Source organism: Bubalus bubalis, chromosome 4, assembly GCF_019923935.1.
Source record: "Bubalus bubalis isolate 160015118507 breed Murrah chromosome 4, NDDB_SH_1, whole genome shotgun sequence".
NCBI classification, from domain to species: domain Eukaryota; kingdom Metazoa; phylum Chordata; class Mammalia; order Artiodactyla; family Bovidae; genus Bubalus; species Bubalus bubalis.
This window is the reverse complement of record NC_059160.1, coordinates 143883485-143907541: the sequence shown is the minus strand read 5'-3', so window position 1 is coordinate 143907541 and position 24057 is coordinate 143883485. Positions and strand designations below refer to the sequence as shown.

The following is a 24057-nucleotide window of genomic DNA, read 5'->3' as shown; positions in this document are numbered from 1 at the left end:
CTCTGGGAGCTCATTTCTGGAGCTCCCTCTGACTGTCTCCTGGGAAGAGTTATTGCTCTCTCCTTGTGTTCCTAAGCATTTTATATATATCTTTTCCTTTTGTATTTTACATTTTATAATTTTTACATTGGTCTCCTCACTGGCTAGAATTCCTTGCTAAAAATTATGATTAAAAACTGTATCTTAAATATTAATACTATTATTGCTAGGAGGTCAAAAAGTGCAGACTTACCCAAGTTTCTTGAAAGGGTTCCAAAGGCACAAACTTGTACCTATAAAATAAATTAGTTCTTGGAATGTCATGTGCAGCATTGTGACCATAGTTAATAATAATGTACTGAATATTTGAAAGTTGCTAAGAGACTAGATCTTCAAATTCCACCACACGGAGAAAAAAAAAAAACCCTTTTTTTGTAACTATGTTTGGTGATAGATTAACTAGACTTTTTGTGGTAGGTCATTTCCTAATATATACGAATATTGGATCGTTATATTGTAAACCTGAAAGTAATACATCAGTTATGCCTAAAAAAAAGGCAGAAAAAAGTAGGCAATTTGGCAAGAAAGTTAAGCAAAACCCTTGTATAATAAACAAAAGAAAAAGAAAACAACTCTGTAGACCTGGGAGCTGCCTAGCCATTGTTTATCCTCATCTCCTTGAGAACACGAGATACATGTTAGGATGGGTTAATTTCTTTTATATTTAAGCAAAACACCCCATAGTTTGCTGAGTTTTTTAAAAGTTCTGTAACTTTGAGAGAGAGGAATTCTTCCCTACCTATGACAAAATCCATGCTTTCTAGTAAAAGCAAAGGAAATACCCAGAATGTGAACAGTTTATCTCCACAGCATGAAGATACAGAAGATTCTTCACACCCGCCACACCATTTTTGTATATTTTATAGGTTTTAAGTAAAGAGAAAGTATTATTCTTATAATAAAAAGCTTAATTTTAACATATCTATATCATAAACTCTAAAAAGCCTCCAATTGCAGATTTATAAAATAACACAAAATTAAAACATGAGGTTCCTTTGACTATGTTAAGTCCAAAAAAAGTTATTGCTGATTTGCATGGTTATGATTCATTTTTTTGATTTTCCAAGTTTTTTATGATGGGCATTTTTTTATATAATTAGAAAAAATGCATCATTTTAAAAGGGCAGTAATATTCATTGGTAAACTATCAGCAACATATATGCTCTTTAGAAGTTTTGCATACTTCACTAACAACATAGTTTATGCTAGTTTTGGCTACTCTAAGAATATAGCTATGTTAAGCACATGAACACTATGAAAAGAAAATATTCTATTCATCCAGTATTTTAAAGCAAATTCAATCTAGAGGCTTAAAATAAATCAAAGGATTACTTATCTTTAAATGCAGGTGTATTAGAATTGACTTTGTACTTGGAAATGTTAGTTGTTTCTTTGCATCAAGTAAAACATTAACTTTTTGATTTTTTTGTAGCAATAAAAGGGAAAGAAGTCTACAAACAGTTTTGAGAGTTTGCAGAAACAGCTTACAAAGAAAATGAAGCTCCCTATTTTCATAGCAGATGCATTCACAACAAAAGCATTTCGTGGGAATCCGGCTGCTGTTTGCCTCCTAGAAAATGTAAGTAGTATTTTGCTTTGAAGTACAGTGCCTGAAATCCTAGATGCTTGTAGAACCAAGTTTTTCTTAAAAAAAAAAAAGAAAAGAAAAAATCAGACCCACTTGTTCGTTTACCTTCCTGGGTTGTGTTCTCTGTCAAATGGTATCAACAATGTTCATGTCTGCAAGTTGATTTTAACCAAATTATATGATAAGACTGCTTATATCTAGATGGATGGGCATGTCTAGAAAATTAAGGTTTATGTAAAGAAGAACTAGAGCCAATTAAAAAAAAAATACCAAAAACAGGAGTAGGTGGCACTTCCCTGGTGGTTCACTGGTTAAGACTTTCACCGCAGGGGGCACAGATTCTATCCCTAGACCAAAAAAAAAAAAAAAAGAAAACTCATCCATTAATGTAGCCACTGGATTTTCATTTAATGAGCACCAAATGTGGAAGACAATGAAATTAGATGAGTTTTATGTGACTGAATATGGCTGATACTACATTTAGCATAAAAGATTCTAGCTGTATATTTTTAATCTTACCTATAGTTCAGACAATTAGAAATTCTTTTCTGGACCAAAAAGATGAGACATTTTGCAAGGAATTAAGTAATTTAGTAGAAAGATAGAAAGGAATTAAGCTCTAACATAGTGAGAACTCAGTTTACTGAAAATCTCAATTTAAAAATGGCTCTTTGAGGACTTCCCTGGTGGTCCAGTGATTAAGACTCCAGCTTTCACTGTAGGGGACATGGGTTGAGTCACTAGTTGGGAGAGTTCCACATGCTACATGGTGCAATGAAGGGGGGAAAAAGGCTCTCTGGTTAGATAAGTATTAACAGAATAGTTAAATATTCCTTGACCTTAGCTGCTTTGTGTTGTTACCTGGGTAGTAGGAAACAAGTCAATGTACCCTTCCACTCAGAGCAGTTAGTACAAGAGTAGAGTATCTGAGAATTATGTCAACTACGCAGTAAGCAGTTGATGATCTTGAGTAAGTCTTATTAAGTTGGGGCCTTCAAGGGCAGTAAACATCAAGCTGGTTGCAGATTAAAATCACCTGAGGTGGTTTAAAAATTCCTGTGCCCAACCAGTCACAACAGACTCTCTGGGGGGTGAGACCCAAGCAGCACTGGTTTTTAAAGCTCCCCAGGTGACTCTAGTGTAAATCAACATGGAGAATAGCTGCAGTTTTACTGAGACCGGTGAATGTTGTTAATAGAGTCCTTATATATTTTATTTTCTCCCTCAAATAAAGCAGCAATATGGTAATCAAAGTCCCCATCTTACCTTAACAATGCATTCATTATGCAGCCCTGTGGCTGGCATTTTCCAACCACACAGTGCAGAAAGTAATAACATTAATAGACTTTATCAAGTAACATAAGAACTTGGGAGTAATAGTGAGAGAATAGCTAACAGCAGGATTCTAAATCCTGAACTTCCTTTAGAAGCAATGTGACACACACAGCTTCACATCAAGGGCTTGTGGAATTGACTAAATCTACTTGTCAAAAGTCTTAGTGTAAAAAAAAAGCCTTAGTGTATTTATCCCATATTCCCATGTAATATTCTAGAACAGTTTTGAAAAAAGTTTTAAGTGATTTATGCACTCAGTTTTTACCAGGAATTAATATTATTCCTCAATGTATTCCTTCTCACCTCTAGTACATTCACTAAACTCCAGACTTAGGATCTCTCTCTCTCTTTCACTCTCTATTAAAATATATTTTGCATGTTATTTATATATTTGGAAAAACTAGGAAATACAAATTTAAATAAAAAACTTAGCATAGTTCAAAGCAATATGCTTCAGTATGAAAGGAAGAAAAGGAAGTCTGCGATCAGGAATGCTCTCTAGAGTCTCTGAGTTCATTTCTGTGCCTTAGACCTGTGAGATGAGGCTGGTTTGATGGCCAGTCCAGGACAACTGAACAGGTATTTAAAGATTGGTTTGCTAGTTTTCTGTAGACTTGAGGATCTCCTTTCCTGAAGGTTAACTTAGCACTTTCTCCAGTGCATAATCAATAAACATTAAAATGAAATGAAAGGAGAAACTGTTGTTCCGCCCTTTGAATTTTTTTACCCACAGCTAGAGACAGCGGGCACTTGAAGCACCTAGAATTTCGAACACAGGTGAACTCAGGAAATATCAGAGACAGATAAGGACTAAGCCTTATAATGCTGCCCACAACTCAGTAGGCATTTAGCCTGTCGTTACGTATTCTACAAATGTTTGTTGACACCTGCTGTGGGCCAGGCTCTGGGGCAGGGACGGGAGGTACCGAGACCGATAAGTCTGCCTGTCCTTGAGATGCTCAGAGTCTAGCAGGGGAAACAGACGCATAAACCTGATCATTTTCCCGTAGTCACCACAGAGGCCGAAAGACCAGGTACTAGGTCCCCTGGGGACCAGAGCATGGAGCAACTTGCATTTTTATGGGTGAGAAAATACTTCAGATTTTAAGTTCAGGGTTTCAAAGGAATATTCTTTTTCATTTTGTTTTGTTTAAAATTATTTAAAATTTGACTGAGATGATACTATGAAAAACTTGGTAGACAGACTAAAGACTAGATAATTGTACTTTGAACTTTTAAAATACTTGATAAGAGACTGCTGGAAGAAAAGGAAAACTTTCTGGGTAACAACATTCCCAGAACTTCTACAATATTCTCAAGTGTTTTGTCATGGCCCTTCTAGATAAGTCTCTTTTTCAAATCTTCACTTGAGGAACACTGTGAAAGTGAAGTGAAAGTGTTAGTGGCTCAGCCATGTCCGACTTTTTGCGACCCCATGAACTATAGCCCTCCAGGCTCCTCTGTCCATGAAATTCTCCAGGCAAGAATACTGAAGTGGGTAGTCATTCCCTTCTCCAGGGTATCTTCGAATCCAGGGATCAAACCCAGGTCTCCTGCATTGAAGGCAGATTCTTTACTGTCTGAGCCACCAGGGAAGCCCTAGACAAGTCAATTTTTTAAATCTTCACATGAGCAACACTGTGTATTAGGTGAAAGCAAAAACAGATTAAGGGCTAAATGTAAGTAATATGAAACAGATATTTGAAAAAAATATTTAAAACTTCAAAAGCTGATGGCTGTTCTCAGATGCCTGACAATTTTACAGTAATGACTAGATGTGGTGGTTTAGTCGCTAAGTGTCTGACTCTTGCAACTCGGTAGCCTGCCAGGCTCCTTTGTCCATGGGATTCTACAGGCAAGAATACTGGAGTGAGTTTTCACTTAGACATAGAAAGTGTATAAAAACAATATTTTAAAAAATGAAATAGATACATTAGAATGACAGCTGTGTTAAAAGCTATAGGAATTCCTGATCAGCTATTCGAATAGGTTATCGGGCTGTGGTCATGATAAGAGGTGGTTTATTTTCCTGTAAACCTGCTTTACTAGTTAGTGAAAATAACATACCAACAAAAGTAAGGAGCCCATATTTATTCTCCCTCATATTCTAACAAAACCTTAAGATTTTGCACGCGTGTGTGTGTGTGTGTGTGTGTATGTATATATATGTGTGTGTGCTTTTAGGGCAGAGCTTCTCAAATGTGTAATTAACCTTTTGGACTGGGAAGTTCTTTACTGTGTGAGGTGTCATGTCTGTTGTTAAATGTTTGGCAGGTCCTGGGCTTTGACCCACTAAATGACAGTAGTCTTCCCCTACTCCCCGAGCCATGACAATCAAAAATTGCCCCCAGTTGAGAACCATTGTTTCAAAAGATACCTTCTCTAACGAGAGGTTTATTCTGGAGTTTTCCTGTTTAAATTATCCATAAGAACAACTTCAAGGCCCAGCGTATACATTTATTCCATTTCAACTGGCATTTCCTGGCTATCTACCATGAGCAGGACACTGCTAGGATCAAATGGGATGCTCATAGATGTGCATTTTTATTCTTTTAAACACTAATAATCATTTCCAGTGACAGCAAGGAGGATTGGCTTCACACTTTTAAGTAGAAAAGCTTAGTTTTAGTTCCTAAATTACTTGCTTTTCTGGTTTTCCTGGGTAAAGTTAGGTATAACCAAAAGCCACTTTTATAGCTTGGTAGGTTATGTATTTAAATGAAAAAAGGTGTGAACTCCATCCTGAGTTCAATCCATGCTTTAACTCACATGCAGTGGCCATTTCCACACTTGGCATCCTTTCTTAGAGAGGATTACTGACTCAGTGTGACCAGACTAGGTCAGAGACTCCTGGGGTTTCTAGAGAGTTGCAACCTTGTATCTCAGTTTTATGCTCAGAAGAAGGATGCAGAGTGCAGAGAAGATTCTTCCAGGACACTGAAGCGTTTTTCTTTGCCAAGTATTTGAAGAAAGAGAGCAATGCAAAGGAAGAGGAAATGCTAGTGTGGTGATCTCTGCTTCCCAAGTATCCTGACTGACTTCTAGAACAAAACTCTCAGCTGGGGGCAGTGATTTCAGGCACGTTCAGCCAGACACATACTGTGTTAATTAGTTTTCATATTTCATTTCACCCTCACAACCACTTTATGAGTAGGTTTTATTATTAATCCCCATTTTACAGATGAGAAGACAGAAGCAGAGAAAGGTTAAGCAGTTTATCTAAGTGGCTAACTTCAGAATCCCACCCCACGTCTGCCTGACTGCAGGGTCCATGCTTTTAACCCACTATATTCACTACTGGTGCTTCCCAGGTGGCACAGTGGTAAAGAATCTGCCTGCCAATGCAGAAGACGCAAGAGACGTGGGTTTGATCCCTGGGTCAGGAAGATCTTCTGGAGGAGGAAATGGCAACCCACTCTAGTATTCTTGCCTGGAAAATTCTATGGTCAGAAGAACCTGTCAGGCTACAGTCCACGGGGTCACAAAGAGTGAGACACGACTGAGCATGCACACGCACTCACTACTGGCGTATTCACTGCTAGATATTCTCCCACAGCGCCCCTTCCCAGCTGGTAACATGCATCAGCCTTATAATTCACTCAACGCCTGTCTTCCTCACTTCTGGACATTCTATGAGATCTTAATCTATTCTGACTTGTTCCAACATCTAGGGCCTGGCACATGGAAGACATTAAATATCTGTTGAGTGAAAGTGGAAATAGTATAATCAATTGTATTATGCAGAATCTTCTTCTAGGAGTTCTAGTCGAAGAAGCCAACAGGTATTTATTTATTTATCTTTTAGTTTATTTTTGGCTGTACTGTGTCTTTATTGCTGTAAGCAGACTTTCTCTAGTTGTAGTGAGCTGGGGCTGGTTACTCGCTAGTTGCGGTACCTGGGCTTTTCATTGAGGTGGCTTATCTTGTTGCAGAGCACAGGCTCTAGGTGCAAGGGCTTCAGTAGTTGTGGCTTTCTTGCTCCATGGCGTGTAGAATCTTCCTGGACCAGAGGTTGAACCTGTGTTCCCTGCATTGGCAGGTGAATTCTTATCCACTGCGCCACTGGGGAAGTCTTGGCCAACGATTATGGATCTTTTGTTTTCACTGATGGGATGGGATGGGCAGGGCATGCAATGCAAGTATGTGCTTTAGGTTCTATGATGGAGCTGTAGAGACAAGGCATATAAGATTCATTGTTCAGTCACTAACTCATGTCTGACTCTGCATCCCCATGAACTGCAGCATGCCAGGCTTCTCTGTCCTTCAGTCTCTCCCAGAGTTTGCTCAAATTCATCTCCATTGAGTTGATGATGCTACCTAACCATCTCATCCTCTGTCATCTCCTCCTCCTGCCCTCAGTCTTACCCAGCGTCAGGGTCTTTTCCAACAAGTCGGCTCTTCACATCAGGTGGCCAAAGTATTTAGGAACAACTGAAGATGACTTGCAGCTTGAGTGCTGCATTGTGTGGATATAACTTTGCAATCGGAAACCCAGTGTCTCAGAAGGAATCTCCTGTTTCTTCCTGAATGATTTAGAACTTTCTACATCCAAGTGCTTTTCCTTTGCTAGAAAGAAAGCAGAGGGACAAATGAACAGACGGAGAGCAAGACTGTCCTGTTTAGGCTGTCATATTTCTAAACTGCCACAAGGTGGGAGTATTTTAAAACTTTACTGTGATTTTCTGATTATTAATCTTTTGCGAGCTGTATGGTTGATAGAACATCAGTGTCCCAACACAGTGCATTGCAACTCAGAAAAACAAACATGGCTCTCTTTTTACTGCTGGAAACTTGACTCTTGTGAGATTGGCAAAGAGAAATGGATATTAAAGCAAGAGAATTAACGGTTATTGGTTCAGCTTGTAACTATTGTGTGTTACATTTGAAAATAAGCTTATAGTGTAAAATGGAAACATTTTATATTTTTGGTTCCAATACAACATTTTTGTATTGGAACCAAACTTCAGTATTGTTAATGAATGTAGTCTCATTCTTTTTTTTTTCCCTAAAGCTCTCCAAGTTGAAGCAATGTTAATCTTCTCATGATTCACCATTATTTTGCTCTTTGGTTCCAGTGTAGAAATTCAGCCACTTGGTGGTGCATACTGAGGGCTGCGACTACCAAACTTTTTATTGTCTCTGGCACCTCCGGCAAATAGCAGATGTATTTTCAGTGTCCTGGGACAGAAATTAAAATTGTAGCTGGTGAAATATACCAAACCAGAGAGGATTAGAGAGCTGATGGTCAGTGGAGTGTGTGTTTTAACTGGTGTGCAAAAGGAATTTGCAAAAGAATCTACTACCAAAAGATGGTGATCTTGGCTAAAATGTGAAACTCTTTAATACTTTTAGAAACTCTGGTCCTAAAGGTCGAGGGAAGCAATAGGCAAAGAAAGGAAGGACAAGGATAGGAAGTTTGGCCAAATTAGATAGAGGAAGGACTGGCAAGCACTCAGGTTCCTGCAGTCAAGGAGACAAGTCCATGTTTTTCTTCATCAGCCCTTCAGTTACCTTTGAAGCTGATGATTGCAGACTCAGCCCTAGGAAATTAAATGGCTCCCAGTTTCATTAAGGTGTTATATGCATGGGCAGGTAGGCCAGTTTCCATGGAGAACATTCTACAAACCATGGAAAAGCAACTTGAGCTCACTTCTGAACATTGTCTTGTCGGCCCCAGCAGCACTCAATCTCCTCTACTCAGGTAGGACTTCTCACTCCCTAGCCCCACAGGTGTCCACAGGTGTGACATGTGCTCATTCCACTTCATTCCTACCGTCCTAATTCTCCTTACCTCAACTTGCAGAATCCTAGAGAATCAAAGATATAACGGGAGGAGAGCAAAGTGAAGTCAAGTGACTTGCCCAAGAAGCATCTCTAATTCAAAACTTTTGCCCAGTTTTTCCTGTCCAGCTCACCCAAATCTGACCTTTTGCTAGGTCCGGCTTAAGTCCTCACCTTTAAAGTCCTAGGGAACTTAATATTAAAATCCATATATCTCAGTTACTACTCTTTGGTGTGGCCTACTGCTGCTTTCTGTATCTGTCTTGACTCCTCAGCTGACAGGCTAAGGCTCTTGAACCCAGGGCCAGCTCTTATACATCAGGGCTCCCCAATCGTTAATGTGCACACAGATCATCTGGTTTCTGATTAAGATGGAGATTCTGATTCAGAAGGTCTGGGGTGGGGCTTGAGACTCTACATTTCTGACCAATTCCCTTGAAAGTGGTGCTGATGCTGCTGGCTCAGCACAGCATGGGTAATTGATTGATGGCTCCTTTTCCTCAGAAATGTTGCAGAATTTTATTTTATAGAAATTGGTTTTTCTGCCTGTAGCATGTTGAAGGGATAATAATAGTTTCTTTGTTATGGGGAGGTAGTGCAGTATGTCAAGTTAAAGCACTGACTTTGAGCCACTCAAAATAAAAAGGTAACATTTTTCAAGTACTTAACTATGTGTTGGGCACTCTGATGAGTGCTTTATATGCATTATTGGATTAAATCTTTTGAAAGAAAAATGGTAAGTAAAAAACAAACAAAAACTCATTGTGTTCTGTTTCGGTTTTCAGAAAATAAGTATCAATTTCTTAAGTGATTTCTCTTTCTGTAGGGCTACAGAGTTTCTACACATTTTGAATACAGTGCTCTTTTAAGAAAAGCTTAGTAAGTCTCCTGTGAAGATTTTTACATCAGCTGATAGTTAAGAATTTATGACTAATTTTTTGTAACTGCTGTTTTGTGTCTTATATGCCTTTTCTCAATACATAAACTTTAATAGGTAAACATCTTTGTAATGTTGTATGAGTACACGGAAAAAGAGTTCGAATCAACTAAAAGACAAGGATGTTTAACTTGGCGTAACTCAGATAAGTAAATTCTGAACTTATTAGAATAAAGTTTCAATTCTTATTTCTGGGTTTCAGAAGCTCAAGAATAATAATTTTGGCAAAGGCAAAGATGCGTTTATCTTGAGATTTCTCTTTTTATAATTAATTTTTATTGGAATATAGTTAATATCTTGAGATGTCTTTAGAATTCAGAATATAAGTAGTGAGCATCTTGTTGATTAAAAAAATTGATTTTCATTCTCAAAAAGAAAATCTATACTTTGACTCATTTTTTTCCTTGAGTTAAGAGGAATGTGTGTATGTGTATATGTATGTATATATGTTAGGACATTACACAAACTTTTTGTGTTTAATTTTTTTATCTGTAAGTGGATAAAAATATCTATGTTGAGTGTTTTAAAAATGCAAATTAAATGAATACTGAATTCTCTCAGCAAATATTTATTGAGCTCCTACCATACCAGGATAAATACAAGCATTGCTCTAAACCAGGACAAAGCAAAGTAGCACAGTGGTGCTCTCATAGAATTCTGAGTCAGAGGTTGGGGGTACAGCCAGTAAAGGGGCATAGTAGGTAATTTCAGGTGGTGTAAGAACTGGGAAGGAGGCAGCAGTCTGGAAGGCTTCCTGGAGGAGGTGATCTCTGACTTGAGCCTGACTCATTAAAGGGAGTGTAACGTGCATAAATGAGGTCAGGGTGGTCCAGTCTGCTCAGAGTGGGCACCTAACATCTCTTCATCCAGCAGGAATGATAGATTGTGGAGTTTCTGTTTGTAGCAATTGTTTTTAGAAGAGAGCACGATCTCTCTGATAGACTAGATAGTAATCTGACAAAGGATAGCCCAGGCTGGTAGGTTTTTCAGAATCTGCTCTAGCTTCCACAGCTCTTCACGTGGTGCTACATGCATGGATTTCTGAAAAACAATCTATAAAAGTGCCTTAAATTTCTTGGTGATTATTTACTTTAAAAGTATATGACTTTTTAAAATTCTTTTTTACATTAAAAAAATTTTAAAGTATATAACTTTTAATATTAATAAACTTTTTTTTTCTTACTAGTGGTAGTTGCTGTTCAAGGAAGTCTGATTTGTGTTTCTAGAATCTCACTAACCTTTTGCTTCTAATTTAGAAACTGGATGAAGACTTGCATCAAAAAATTGCAAAGGAGATGAACCTCTCCGAAACGGCTTTTATCCGAAAGCTACACCCAAATGACAACTTTACACAAAGTAAATACACTTTTTTCTTTTCTTTTAAAACAATTCCTGAATGGTACCAGAAACTGTTTTTCCAGTGGGGGAATAATATTTAAGAAAAATGTCCATTTATTCTTTGCATGCAGATAAGGAAGGTGGGGGAGCTTCTAATTTGATTTTCAGTTCATCTAAGGGAGCAGATGCTGATGAATTTGAATGTTTCAGATTCAGATCTAGCATTGCAGAGGCCTAGAAGTCTTGCTTCGGAGAAGGCAATGGCACTCCACTCCACTTCTCTTGCCTGGAAAATCCCATGGATGGAGGAGCCTGGTAGGCTGCAGTCCATGGGGTCGCTGAGAGTCAGACGTGACTGAGCGACTTCACTTTCACTTTTCACTTTCAATCATTGGAGAAGGAAATGGCAACTCCAGTGTTCTTGCCTGGAGAATCCCAGGGACAGGGGAGCCTGGTGCATTGCCATCTCTGGGGTCGCACAGAGTCGGACACTACTGAAGTGGCTTAGCAGCAGCAGCAGCAACAGAGGTCTTGCCTAGACTTTGCTCCTCCTTTTCACAACACGTTTCAGTGATTAATTACCCTACTGCAATGTTTAGAAAAGAATAAGAAAATGAAAACTTTCAACCCCCTTGTATGGAAATGATCTCATCTCTCTTTGGTTTTTCTCCTCTGAAGGTTCCTGCTTTGGATTAAGGTGGTTTACACCACAGAATGAGGTTCCTCTCTGTGGCCACGCTACCCTGGCTTCTGCAGCTGTGCTGTTTTACAAAATAAGTAATATGATTTTCTTTTATAACTTACCAATTAGTAAATAGAAATATTTTAAAAAACGCTCATACATTTTTTTCCTGTGAACCAAAGTGACTGGTATAAAGACTGCAAAGTTTGTTTCACATGATTTATTATATAGAAACAAAAACAGCAACCTTCAAGAACACTTTGATTTTTCAGGCATGTTGAATAGCCATGGTGCTGTTCTCTGTAATGCCACTTTGTTTCGTTTATAGTTTATTTTATTTATTTACTTTTGGTTGCGCTGGGTCTCTGTTGCTGTGCACGGGCCTTCTCTAGTTGCGGCCCGTGGAGGCTACTCTCTGGTTGTGGTGCGTGGGCTTCTCCTGGTGGCAGCTTCTCTTGTTTCGGAGCACAGGCTCCAGGCGCAGGGGCTTCAGCAGTTGTGGGATGCAGTCTTAATTCCTCTATGGCATCCTCCCTCCCAGACCAAGGGTTGGACGCATGTCCCCTGCATTGGCAGGCGGATTTTTATCCACTGTATCACCAGGGAAGTCCTACCGTTTTCTTTTAAATAGGAGCTCTCTGGTCTCTGTGACCAACACAGGAGGACAGCTTGCAAGGCAGTAGCTCAGCTGGTAAAGAATCTGCCCACAATGCCAGAGACCTGGGTTCGATCCCTGGGTTGGGAAGATCACCTGGAGAAGGGAAAGGCGACCCACTCCAGTATTCTGGCCTGGAGAATTCCATGGACGGTATAGTCCATGGGGTTGCAAAGAGTCAGACATGACTGAGTGACTTTCACTTAATACTGGGGAACTAAAAGACATACTTTTCCCCAAATGTGTCCCCACCCACACTGAAATTCATTTCACAATAAAAGCTTCTTTATCCTGAATTTTAAATATTCATGAGGTAAACTATATAGGCATTTACCCTGTGAAGAAAGGATGCAGTACTTTAATCCTACCAGTTCCCATCTCAGCTACACTTGGTATAATAAAGATCAGGGCTTTGTGGGAACAGGGCAGAGGAGAGATGCCTGGAAATGTCCTCAAAGTAGAGACAGAAGTAGCCATGAACAAGTGTAGACAACAAAAAGTCAAACAAGGAAGTAACCAAGATGATATGACAGAGGGGTAACTGGGGGAGTGGGGGATTTGAAAAAGAAGTTCTTTTGGGAGTTACTTCAGTTCAGTTCAGTCGCTCAGTCATGTCCAACTATTTGTGGCCCCATGGACTGCAGCACACCAGGCTTCCCTGTCCATCACCAACTCCCGGAGCGTACTCTAACTCAAGTCCATTGAGTTGGTGATGCCATCCAACCATCTCATCCTCTGTCATCCCCATCTCCACTTGCCTTCAATCTTTCCCAGCATCAGGGTCTTTTCCAATGAGTCAGTTCTTTGTATCAGGTGGCCAAAGTAATGGAGCTTTGGCTTCAGCATCAGTCCTTCCAATGAATAATCAGGACTGATTTCTTTTAGGATGGACTGGTTGGATCTCCTTGCTGCCCAAGGGACTCTCAAGAGTCTTTCCCAACACCACAATTCAAAAGCATCAATTCTTCAGTGCTCAGCTTTCTTTATAGTCCACTCTCACAGCCATACATGACTACTGGAAAAACCATAGCCTTGACTAGACGGACTTTGTTGCCAAAGTAATGTCTCTGCTTTTTAATAGGCTGTCTAGGTTGGTCATAGCTTTTCTTCCAAGGAGCAAGTATCTTTTAATTTCATGGCTGCAGTCACCATCTGCAGTGATTTGGGAGCCCCCAAAAAAATAAAGTCTGTCACTGTTTCTACTGTTTCCCCATCTATTTGAAATGAAGTGATGGGACCGGATGCCTTGATCTTCGTTTTCTGAATGTTGAGTTTTAAGCCGAATTTTTCACTCTCCTCTTTCACTTTCATCAAGAGGCCCTTTAGTTCTTCACTTTCTGCCATAAGAGTGGTGTCATATGTGTATCTAAGGTTATTGATATTTCTCCTGGCAATCTTGATTCCAGCTTGTGCTTCATCCAGCCTGGCATTTCGCCTGATATACTCTGCATATAAGTTAAATAAGCAGAGTAACAATATACAGCCTTGACTTCCCAATTTGGAACCTGTCTGTTGTTCCATGTCTGGTTCTAACTGATGCTTCTTGACCTGCATACAGATTTCTCAGGAGGCACGTCAGGTGGTCTGGTATTCCCATTTCTTTAAGAATTTTCCACATTTTGTTGTGATCCACACAGTCAAAAGCTTTGGCATAGTCAATAAAGCAGAAGCAGATGTTTTTCTGGAACTCTCTTGCTTTTTTGATGATCCAGCGGATGTTGGCAATTTGATCTCTGGTTCCTCTGCCTTTTCTAAATTCAGCTTGAACATCTGGAAGTTCATAGTTCATGTATTGCTGAAGCTTGGCTTGAAGAATTTTGAACATTTCTTTGCTAGCGTGTAAAATGTGTGCAGTTGTGTGGTCATTTGAACATTGTTTGGCATTGCCTTTCTTTGGGATCGGAATGAAAACTGACCTTTTCCAGTCCTGTGGCCACTGCTGAGTTTTCCAAATTTGCTGGCATATTGAGTGCAGCACTTCCACAGCATCATCTTTTAGGATTTGAAATAGCTCAACTAGAATTCCATCACCTCCACTAGCTTTGTTTGTAGCGATGCTTCCTAAGCCCCACTTGACTTCACATTCCAGGATGTCTGGCTCTAGGTAAGTGATCACACCATCGTGGTTATCTGGGTCATGAAGATTATCTTTTTTGTATAATTCTTCTGTGTATTCTTGCCACCTCTTCTTAATATCTTCTGCTTCTGTTAGGTCCATACCATTTCTGTCCTTTATTGTGCCCATCTTTGCTTGAAATGTTCCCTTAGTATCTCTAATTTTCTTGAAGAGATCTCTAGTCTTTCCCATTCTATTGTTTTCCTCTGTTTCTTTTCCTTGATCACTGAAGAAAGCTTTCTTATCTCTCTGTGATATTCCTTGAAACTCTGCATTCAAATGGGTATATCTTTCCTTTTCTCCTTTGCCTTTTGCTTCTCTTCTTTTCTCAGCTATTTGTAAGGCCTCCTCAGACAACCATTTTGCCTTTTTGCATTTCTTTTTCTTGGGGATGGTCTTGATCACTGCCTCCTGTACAATGTCACAAACCTCCATCCATAGTTCATCAGGCACTCTGTCTATCAGATCTAATCCCTTGAATCTATTTATCACTTCCACTGTATAATCATAAAGAATTTGATTTAGGTCATACCTGAATGGTCTACTGGTTTTCCTTACTTCCTTCAGTTTAAGTCTGAATTTTGCAATAAGGAGTTCCTGATCTGATCCACAGTCAGCTCCCGGTCTTGTTTTTGCTGACTGTATAGAGGTTCTCCATCTTTGGCTGCAAAGAATATAATCAATCTGATTTCAGTATCAACCATCTGATGATGTCCATGTGTAGAGTCTTCTCTTGTGTTGTTGGAAGAGGTGTTTGCTATGACTAGTGTTTTCTCGGCAAAGCTCTGTTAGCCTTTGCCCTGCTTCATTTTGTACCTCAAAGCCAAATTTGCCTGTTACTCCAGATATCTCTTGACTTCCTACTTTTGCATTCCAGTTCCCTATAATGAAAAGGACATCTTTTTTGGGTGCTAGTTCTCGAGGTCTTGTAGGTCTTCATAGAACTGTTCAGCTTCAGCTTCTTCAGCATTACTGGTTGGAGCATAGACTTGGATTACTGTGATATTGAATGATTTGCCTTGGAAACGAACAGAGATCATTCTGTCGTTTTTGAGACTGCACCCAAGTACTGCGTTTCAGACTCTTTTGTTGACTATGAGGGCTACTCCTTTTCTTCTAAGGGATTCTTGTCCACAGTAGTAGATATAATGGTCATCTGAATTAAATTCCCTCATCTAGTCCATTTTAGTTCACTGCTTCCTAAAATGTTGATGTTCACGCTTGCTGTCTCCTATTTGACCACTTCCAATTTGCCTTGATTCATGGACCTAACATTCCAGGTTCCTATGCAATATTTGTCCTTTACAGCATCGGACTTTACTTCCATCACCAGTCACATCCACAACTGGTCATTGTTTTCCCTTTGGCTCTGTCTCTTCATTCTTTCTGGAGTTATTTCTCCACTCTTCTCCAGTAGCATATTGGGCACCTACCAACCTGGGGAGTTCATCTTTCAGTGTCCTATCTTTTTGTCTTTTCATACTGTTCATGGGGTTCTCAAGGCAAGAATACTGAAGTGGTTTGCCTTTGCTGTCTCTAGGACCATGTTTTGTCAGAACTCTCCACTGTGACCCATCTGTCTTGGGTGGTCCTACATGGTTTGGCTCATAGTTTCATTGAGTTAGACAAGGCTGTGTTCCATGTAATTAGTTTGACTAGTTTCCTGTAATTGGGAGTTACTGAGATGGGGGTAATAAGTGAAGGTCTTATAGGCCACGTTTGCCCTGGAAGCAGTCTCATTGGCATGCTGGAAGGACTAGCGGCAGTATTCTTAGGATTAGCATTGTTAGTGGAGTAAAGAAAGCAGACTTTTTTCTGTTCCCCAACCCACTATGCCCCTTGTACCAGAAATCAGAATTTAATTTTTTTTTTTAGTTTTTAATTTTTCAAATTAATTATTTTTAGAATTAAACAATTTTTTGAATGACTTAGCTTATTTTTGACTGTGCTGGGTCTTTGTTGCTTTGTGTGGGCTTTCTCTAGTTGTGGTAAGTGGGAGCTCCTCTCTAGTTGCAGTGCACGGGCTTCTCATTTGGAGGCTTTTCTTGTTGTGGAGCACGGGCTCTAGAGCACATGGGCTTCAGTAGTTGCCGCTCACAGGCTCAGTTGCCCTGCAGTGACATGGGGATTCTTCCTGGGCCAGGGGTTGAACCCACGTCACCTGCACTGGCAGGCAGATTCTTAACCTCTGGACCACCAGGGAAGTCCAAGAAAGCAGAACTGAACACCGTGTGAAGTTGAATCGCAGAGTAGTAGCAACAAAGAAAGTCCTGATAGTCTTGCACAGGGTAGGCCTGAGGTTAGATGAGAAAATGCTTTGTAAATAATGATGTCTTACACCAATTGTAATGAGAAGACTAAAATTTTGAATTTCAGAATGTAAATTTTATTCTGTGAAAGCTAATCAGCAATGTGACATTTCCTCACCTTTGAGATATGTTCACAGAAATACTAGGGAAAAGAGTTAAGTCATAAATCCTTGTTTTCACTAAAAATGTTATCCCCTCTGAGATAAACGGCCCAAGTTGTATCAGTAATATGAAGGGATATTGTATCAGGGTTTGTGATCTAATCTTTAAATCAATATTTTATATATAGTTTGGCTTGTTTATGGTAAAATTGATTTGTTCATATCAGACTGTTGTATATAACCTGTATGTTCTATTTGTCATCCCTTTGGCATAACTTAAACTAGTAGTTTATAACTCTATAAACTCTATTGTAGGAGTATATAAAATATGTAAAATATAATAATCTACATTAAAAAACATTGTAGCAACCCTATAAGCTGTGTTTAATTATTTACCATTTTATTGGTAAAATGAAATTAGTATAAGTTTAATTACTACCCCATTTTATTGATGAGGAAATTGAGGTTTAAGGAGATTAAATAATTTTTTCAAGAGCACAGCATGATGTCAAGACCAATCAGTTATGTTCTTGGTTCTCAAGTTAGAATCCAGTGAGAGTTTTCTCCACTAAGACCCCAGTAACCCAAACCTGGGACCCCTTTACTGGAATGAACGACACTGCCAGAGAATCTTTAAAAGTGATCAAAAGAGACATGCAACTATATAACAAAGTTTATTTTTCTATTTCTTGATTCCTTTCAAACATTTGACAAAATAAAATTCTTTTTTTGGCCAGAAAATGTGAATAGCACTCTAACCTTTGTCACTATGAGTGGGGAACTGAAGGCCAGAAAAGAAGAGGATGGTATCGTCCTGGACCTGCCTCTTTATCCAGCCCATCCCCAGGTCAGCTTTTTAAAATTATTGCCACACACTGTATACAATGTGCCCGTTTTACAATGATTTTGTCTTTTTTCCTGATCTAGAAATTGCATGAAGTGGAGGACTTGATAAAGGTTCGTGAAAAAGAGTCAAACTTGAGCCATGGGATTTGATCATCTGTTATTGTTTGAACAAAGATTTGTTGTATTTGATCTCAAATATAGACCTTCTACCAATGTAAGTGTTCTAGTTTAAGCTTGGGTGAATACTGCATGGTGCCTTTGAGGTTTGAATTTTATTTTATTTTATTATTTTTTTAATTTTATTTTATTTTTAAACTTTACATAATTGTATTCGTTTTGCCAAACATCAAAATGAATCCGCCACAGGTATGCATGTGTTCCCCATCCTGAACCCTCCTCCCTCCTCCCTCCCCATACCATCCCTCTGGGTCGTCCCAGTGCACCAGCCCCAAGCATCCAGTATCGTGCATCGAACCTGGACTGGCAACTCGTTTCATACATGATATTTTACATGTTTCAGTGCCATTCTCCCAAATCTTCCCACCCTCTCTCTCTCCCACAGAGTCCATAAGACTGTTCTATACATCAGTGTCTCTTTTGCTGTCTCGTACACAGGGTTATTGTTACCATCTTTCTAAATTCCATATATATGCGTTAGTATACTGTATTGGTGTTTTTCTTTCTGGCTTACTTCACTCTGTATAATAGGCTCCAGTTTCATCCACCTCATTAGAACTGATTCAAATGTATTCTTTTTAATGGTTGAGTAATACTCCATTGTGTATATGTACCACTGCTTTCTTATCCATTCATCTGCTGATGGACATCTAGGTTGCTTCCATGTCTTGGCTATTATAAACAGTGCTGCGATGAACATTGGGGTACACGTGTCTCTTTCTCTTCTGGTTTCCTCAGTGTGTATGCCCAGCAGTGGGATTGCTGGATCATAAGGCAGTTCTATTTCCAGTTTTTTAAGGAATCTCCACACTGTTCTCCATAGTGGCTGTACTAGTTTGCATTCCCACCAACAGTGTAAGAGGGTTCCCTTTTCTCCACACCCTCTCCAGCATTTATTACTTGTAGGCTTTTGGATCGCAGCCATTCTGACTGGTGTGAAATGGTATGAGGTTTGAATTTTAATATTGAATCTATTTGGTGAAAAGGTTGACCAGTTTTCCCTAACTCTTCATTATCTGATTAGCCTCCATGGAAAGATGGGGGAGGGGAGAGCGCCATGTGGCAGGCTGAGAGTGAAAGAAAAGAATGGAAACAGCCTGGCAGCAGTCTGTGTCCTGATCTCTTCATTAGAGAATAAAGCTGAGATGACGGGGCTGTGCTTTGATGCAAGAGAGCAGAAAAGCAAAGGTACTGCAATAGAGAAGACAAGATATATATAGTAGCCTCCTCAGAGGGTCTGTGTGGGGATGGGGCTTTATGATAAGGATTATGATGATGATAAAGAATATTTTTGAGAGTCTCCTCTGTGCAGTACCATGCATTTTAATGCATTATTTCATTTAATTCTCACTGTCACCCAGGGCAGTAGGCACTACAGTTGTCTTGTGGAGATTCTAGAAGGCCAGAGCAGCCCTGGATAGCCAGGTGCTTAGGTTTTAGAGCAGGAAGGGCCCAGGTCAGGACCAGGCCAATGGTGCCGTGAGAAAAAATTATTCTGGGAAATGGCCCATTACGGGTAGTAATGGGTTTTTCTTAGTGAATTTTCGAATATAGCATTTGTTATCTCTTTAGTGTTTTGCTTTAAGTTTTCAAAGAATATAAGCAAGCATCATGGATTCTACTTTTACACTCAGCTTCACTTGTGGCTTGGGTTTTGGGAGACAAGCCAAATTCATAAATGAATTGCTTTAAGCATATTGGCAAAAAAAACAGAAAATCTTTACAGTGGTAGACCTTGTTCATGATAGAAAGAACTTAACCTGCTCTCTCTAAGCCTCAGGGTCAGCATTTGTAAAATGGGAATGATGAAAAGTATTTATCATGAGTATTGTCATTTTGAGCTTCCCAGGCGGTTCAGTGGTAAAGAATCTGCCTGCCAATGCAGGAGACACAGGAGATAAGGGTTCGATTCCTGGGCTGGGAAGATTCCCCCTGGAGTAGGAAATGGCAACCCACTCCAATATTCTTGACTGGGAAATCCCGTGGACAGAGGAGCCTGACGGGCTGCATTCTTTGGGGTCACAGAGCCGGATACAACTGAGCATGCATGCATTGTCATTTTGTGTTCCTAGAAACTGGCAATAATATTCTCAGTTGAGAATTAAACTTTCAAATTGACATAAGAATCCATGCAGAGGAGGGTTGGATTACCCTTCAGAGAGATTGGGAGGCCCAGAGAGCAGATGGGATTGGGCTGTAGGAGTCCTCATATCTAGAGGGGGGACATTGGTCAGCAGTGGTCACAGAGGCAGACCTTCTGTGTAGTAGTCTTGGCCATGGAACCTAGAGCTTCTAAGCCCATATCTAGAGGGGGGACATTGGTCAGCAGTGGTCACAGAGGCAGACCTTCTGTGTAGTAATCTTGGCCATGGAACCTAGAGCTTCTAAGCCCCTAAAGAAGATTGCTGCTGCTGCTGCTGCTAAGACGCTTCAATCGTGTCCAACTCTGTGCGACCCCATAGATGGCAGCCCACCAGGCTCCCCTGTCCCTGGGATTCTCCAGGCAAGAACACTGGAGTGGGTTGCCATTTCCTTCTCCAATGCATGAAAGGGAAAAGTGAAAGTGAAGTCGCTCAGTCGTGTCTGACTCTTCGCGACCCCATGGACTGCAGACTACCAGGCTCCTCCGTCCATGGGATTTTCCAGGCAAGAGTACTGGAGTGGGGTGCCATTGCCTTCTCCGAAAGAAGATTAGAGAACTTGAAACCACCTAGTGACAATCAGACAACTACCACGTAACTCTAGTCTGTTCAGGCCGCAGCTAGTTGCGGTGCCAAAGGATGACTTGGAGGTGTTTTTGTCCCCTCACAACCTCCCTCAGCACCGCAAACCAATGAACAGACAAACATACTATGTCTCAGATATGAGCATGGTTATATGCAATCTTTGGTAAAGGGTGAACCAGGGTGTCTTTGGATAATGTTGCTATGTTCTAGATCTGCAGTGTACAGTCTAAGTGAAAACAGCAAGCTTGCCAAGCAGAGCAGCATTGAGACCAGTGCCCTAGTCCCCACTTCCAATCATACTGCTGACCCTGAGTCCTTCTTGTGTAGAATCATCTAGTTACCACTGTAGCTACAGGAACTCTGCATATGTTATTTCATTTAATCCTCCAAGAGAAGTCACTCAGTCGTGTCCGACTCTTTGTGACCCCATGGACTGTAGCCCACCAGGCTCCTCCATCCATGGAATTTTCTAGGCAAGAGTACTGGAGTGGCTTGTCATTTCCTTCTCTAGGGGATCTTCCTGACCCCAGGATCGAACCCTGGTCTCCTGTGTTCCAGGCAGACACTTTTACCGTCTGAGCCACCAGGGAATCCCATTCCTCTAAGAAGCAGGCATAAAGCCCCCACCTCTACAGATAGTAGACAGTAGTGATTCAGAGCTTTGACTCCAGGGCTCCTCAGTCCTGGGTCAAAGTGTGTGTATGTGAGAGAGAGATTCTGGGCCTCCCTGAATCTTTTTATCTGCAGGGAAAATACCCAATAGAAGGAGTTGTGTGTCGAGTCTCATAGTAACATGTATGAACAAGGCTATCTTTGGCTCTCAGAGGCTAAACTTAACCCCTATTAAGGTCCAAGGGCTCCTGAATACCAGGAAACTGTCCTTCTTTGAGAAATACCTTGAATCCTAAAACTGACCTGAAACTCTTAGGACTGGAGATGTTGTGTGTGCCTGGCACAAAGCAGATGTTTGTGAGAGATTGTTCTCCAAGGACTTGACCCAAGACGCACTTCTGAGGAAGTTTTGGTCTGTCTCCATAGACTGCCATAGGGGACACGCTGGTTCAGGATGTTCGCTATTCCCCAGATACCAAAAAGCTCCTGGTCCGGCTCAGTGATACTTACAACAGGTAAATGAGATTTTTGACTTCATCAGTACTGAGGGGGAGGGCACCAGATTCATAGCTCTGGCTTGATATGGCTGTGCCATGTTCAGTCGAACCATGATCTACACTGCCAGAGTGTTCTGTTCCTGGGCAGGAAGGTTGTAGTTGCTCTTCCTCGCTTACTGCTGAGCCACTAGACAAGCTGCAGCCTGGCCTGCTTTATGGAGTCTGGGGAATGGGTAGTCTGTGGAATGGGTTTGTCCTAATCCATCCTGTTTATGAACAAGGTCATTTCTGGAGAGCCTGACAGTGAATACAGAGAATTTGCTGCAAGTGGAAACCACAGGGAAGGTGAAAGGACTCATTCTCACCCTCAAGGGAGAGCCTGGCGGGCAGACTCAAGCATTTGACTTTTACTCCAGATATTTCGCTCCGTGGTACGGTGTGGCTGAAGACCCCGTAACAGGTACTATTTGCCTTGAATCCTGAGGAAAGTAAACAGTGGAGGAGGAGGAGGACCGCTGTTCAGTGCCCTCCACAGTGAGCTTTCGGGTTGTTTGGGTTTTGAGCTGCCTTTGTTTCCCTATCTCCCCTCCCCATCCCTTCACTGAAGTCTCTTGTGAAAAACACAGTGTTAATGAGGCAGTATATAGCAAGGTTAAATTTTAGCATCAGACAGGCTGGGTTTGCGTCCTAGCTTCCTAGCTGTTGACCTTGGGTAAATGACTTAACTTTTCACAGCTTTTGTTCCCTCTCTATGAAATATGGATAATACCTCATAGGTTATGTAAACACAATGCATGTTAAACACAAAACATAATGAGCACAGTGCCTGGCACATGGTAAGTGGCCAATAGCTGTTAGGTATTTTAACAACTAACGATAAAATTGGCTCCTTGAGCCAACACTTTTAGAGCTACCTGTTGCAAAATCCAGTGGCCAACGTCCACTATATTCCCAAAGTCCTTTGTCCTTTTCAGTGGCCAGCCTATGTGATCATTGACCAAGATTTGGTCTTTGAAGAACCAAGTCCTGGACTGCAGGTGGGAAACAGGGACAGGAATAGTGTTTTTCTTCCTCCTCTTTGCCACACCTGCTCACTAAGTGAGTGGAATGGGTTCAGGAACATAGGAATTCAGGATCTTCCACAAGCCAGAAGCAGAGAGTTGAAATAAAAAGTTGGCAAGAATGTGATGCTTCCTACTTTCATCCTCCTTGATAAAAGTGGGCTGAGCAGCGAAAGGTGGGGAATGCTTTTTGGAGGAAGCTGATGGATAAGAAATTATGAGTGGATTTACACATGCATGGCTGCTTCCCAAAGATTTTAATTATCACAGAGGGAGGGGTTTTTCCCCTGGAATTATGCTTTTCTAGAGTGGGAAAGCTCTTTGGACAGTGATGGCCAACAGTCTTGGTTTGCTTGAGACTGAAGGACTTCTCAGGGTAGGGATTTTCAGTGATGAAACCAGGGCAGCCTCGGGCATACTGGGATGCCTGGGCACCCTGTCCCATGGTATTTAGTATGTTTTTCTGAAGGAGAAACCTATTTCAAACCATCCTTTCCTCTCCCAAATACTTTCTTGTCATTTATCACTTAGCAGTTTGTTTCTTCATTTTAGTATTTATTCTCTGATCTACACCTAGGGCACAATCATGTGAAAAATATCTCACTAAAACAAAGCTCTTTTGGCACCAAAAAACTGGGAACGTTGGCTTCATGGAAATTTTGGTCTTTTGTCAGAGTTCCCACCCTTCCTTGCATGTGCGTCTTAGGAGGAAGGATATGTTTTTCCTTGATAGATGTAGACAGATTTACACAAAAGCCTTAATTCTACTATGGACTGACAAGGAATTGATAGACAAGAATTAATGCCTGCAGTTTAATTCAGCCTTCAGAAAGTGTAAGATGCAGCAGATATGTCTTTTGAAGGAGCTTATCCATAAATTCTATGTCTTCCTTTCTATTTCCATTCATAATTCCACACTTTGCAGAAGTCATGGACAACATAATGACTAAGTTGTCTAAGGTTCAGTCAAACTGGATAGTTGATCCTTTATGAATTTAGCAGAGTCGCTCCTGTTTTCTTTGGGATTGTAACATAACTTTTCACTTCTTTTAAGGGTCTGCACATACTGTTCTCAGTAGCTACTGGTCTGAGCAACTGGGGAAGAAAGACTTGCACGGTAGGACAGTTCTTTTTCAAATTTAAAAAAGAATTGCTAAACTTTAAGCTAGTATTCCTTCTCATATATACTATCCACTTGAAGATGTAATAAAATGTTAACTATCAAAAAAAAAAAGTTAACTATTACCCACATGAAAA

General features: G+C 40.5%; 1 protein-coding gene across 6 annotated transcripts in view; it reads left to right on the top strand.

Annotated features, from left to right (window-relative positions):
- The window catches only part of PBLD (phenazine biosynthesis like protein domain containing), a 36803-nt gene that overhangs the window by 10388 nt on the left and 2358 nt on the right, over positions 1-24057 (top strand). For 3 of the 6 annotated variants that reach the window (XM_006070269.4, XM_006070270.4, XM_025284623.3), the window contains exons 2-9: positions 1472-1618; positions 10937-11036; positions 11697-11795; positions 17619-17728; positions 17809-17838; positions 21669-21757; positions 22021-22199; positions 23855-23917. In XM_006070269.4, coding sequence (XP_006070331.1) covers positions 1535-1618; positions 10937-11036; positions 11697-11795; positions 17619-17728; positions 17809-17838; positions 21669-21757; positions 22021-22199; positions 23855-23917 — 754 coding nt within the window. In that variant the 5' untranslated portion in view covers positions 1472-1534. Of the gene's footprint in view, positions 1-1471; positions 1619-9428; positions 9480-10936; positions 11037-11696; positions 11796-17618; positions 17729-17808; positions 17839-21668; positions 21758-22020; positions 22200-23854; positions 23918-24057 lie in introns of those variants that run through there. The other 3 variants (XM_044942185.2, XM_006070271.4, XM_044942186.2) reach the window with 3 other exon arrangements.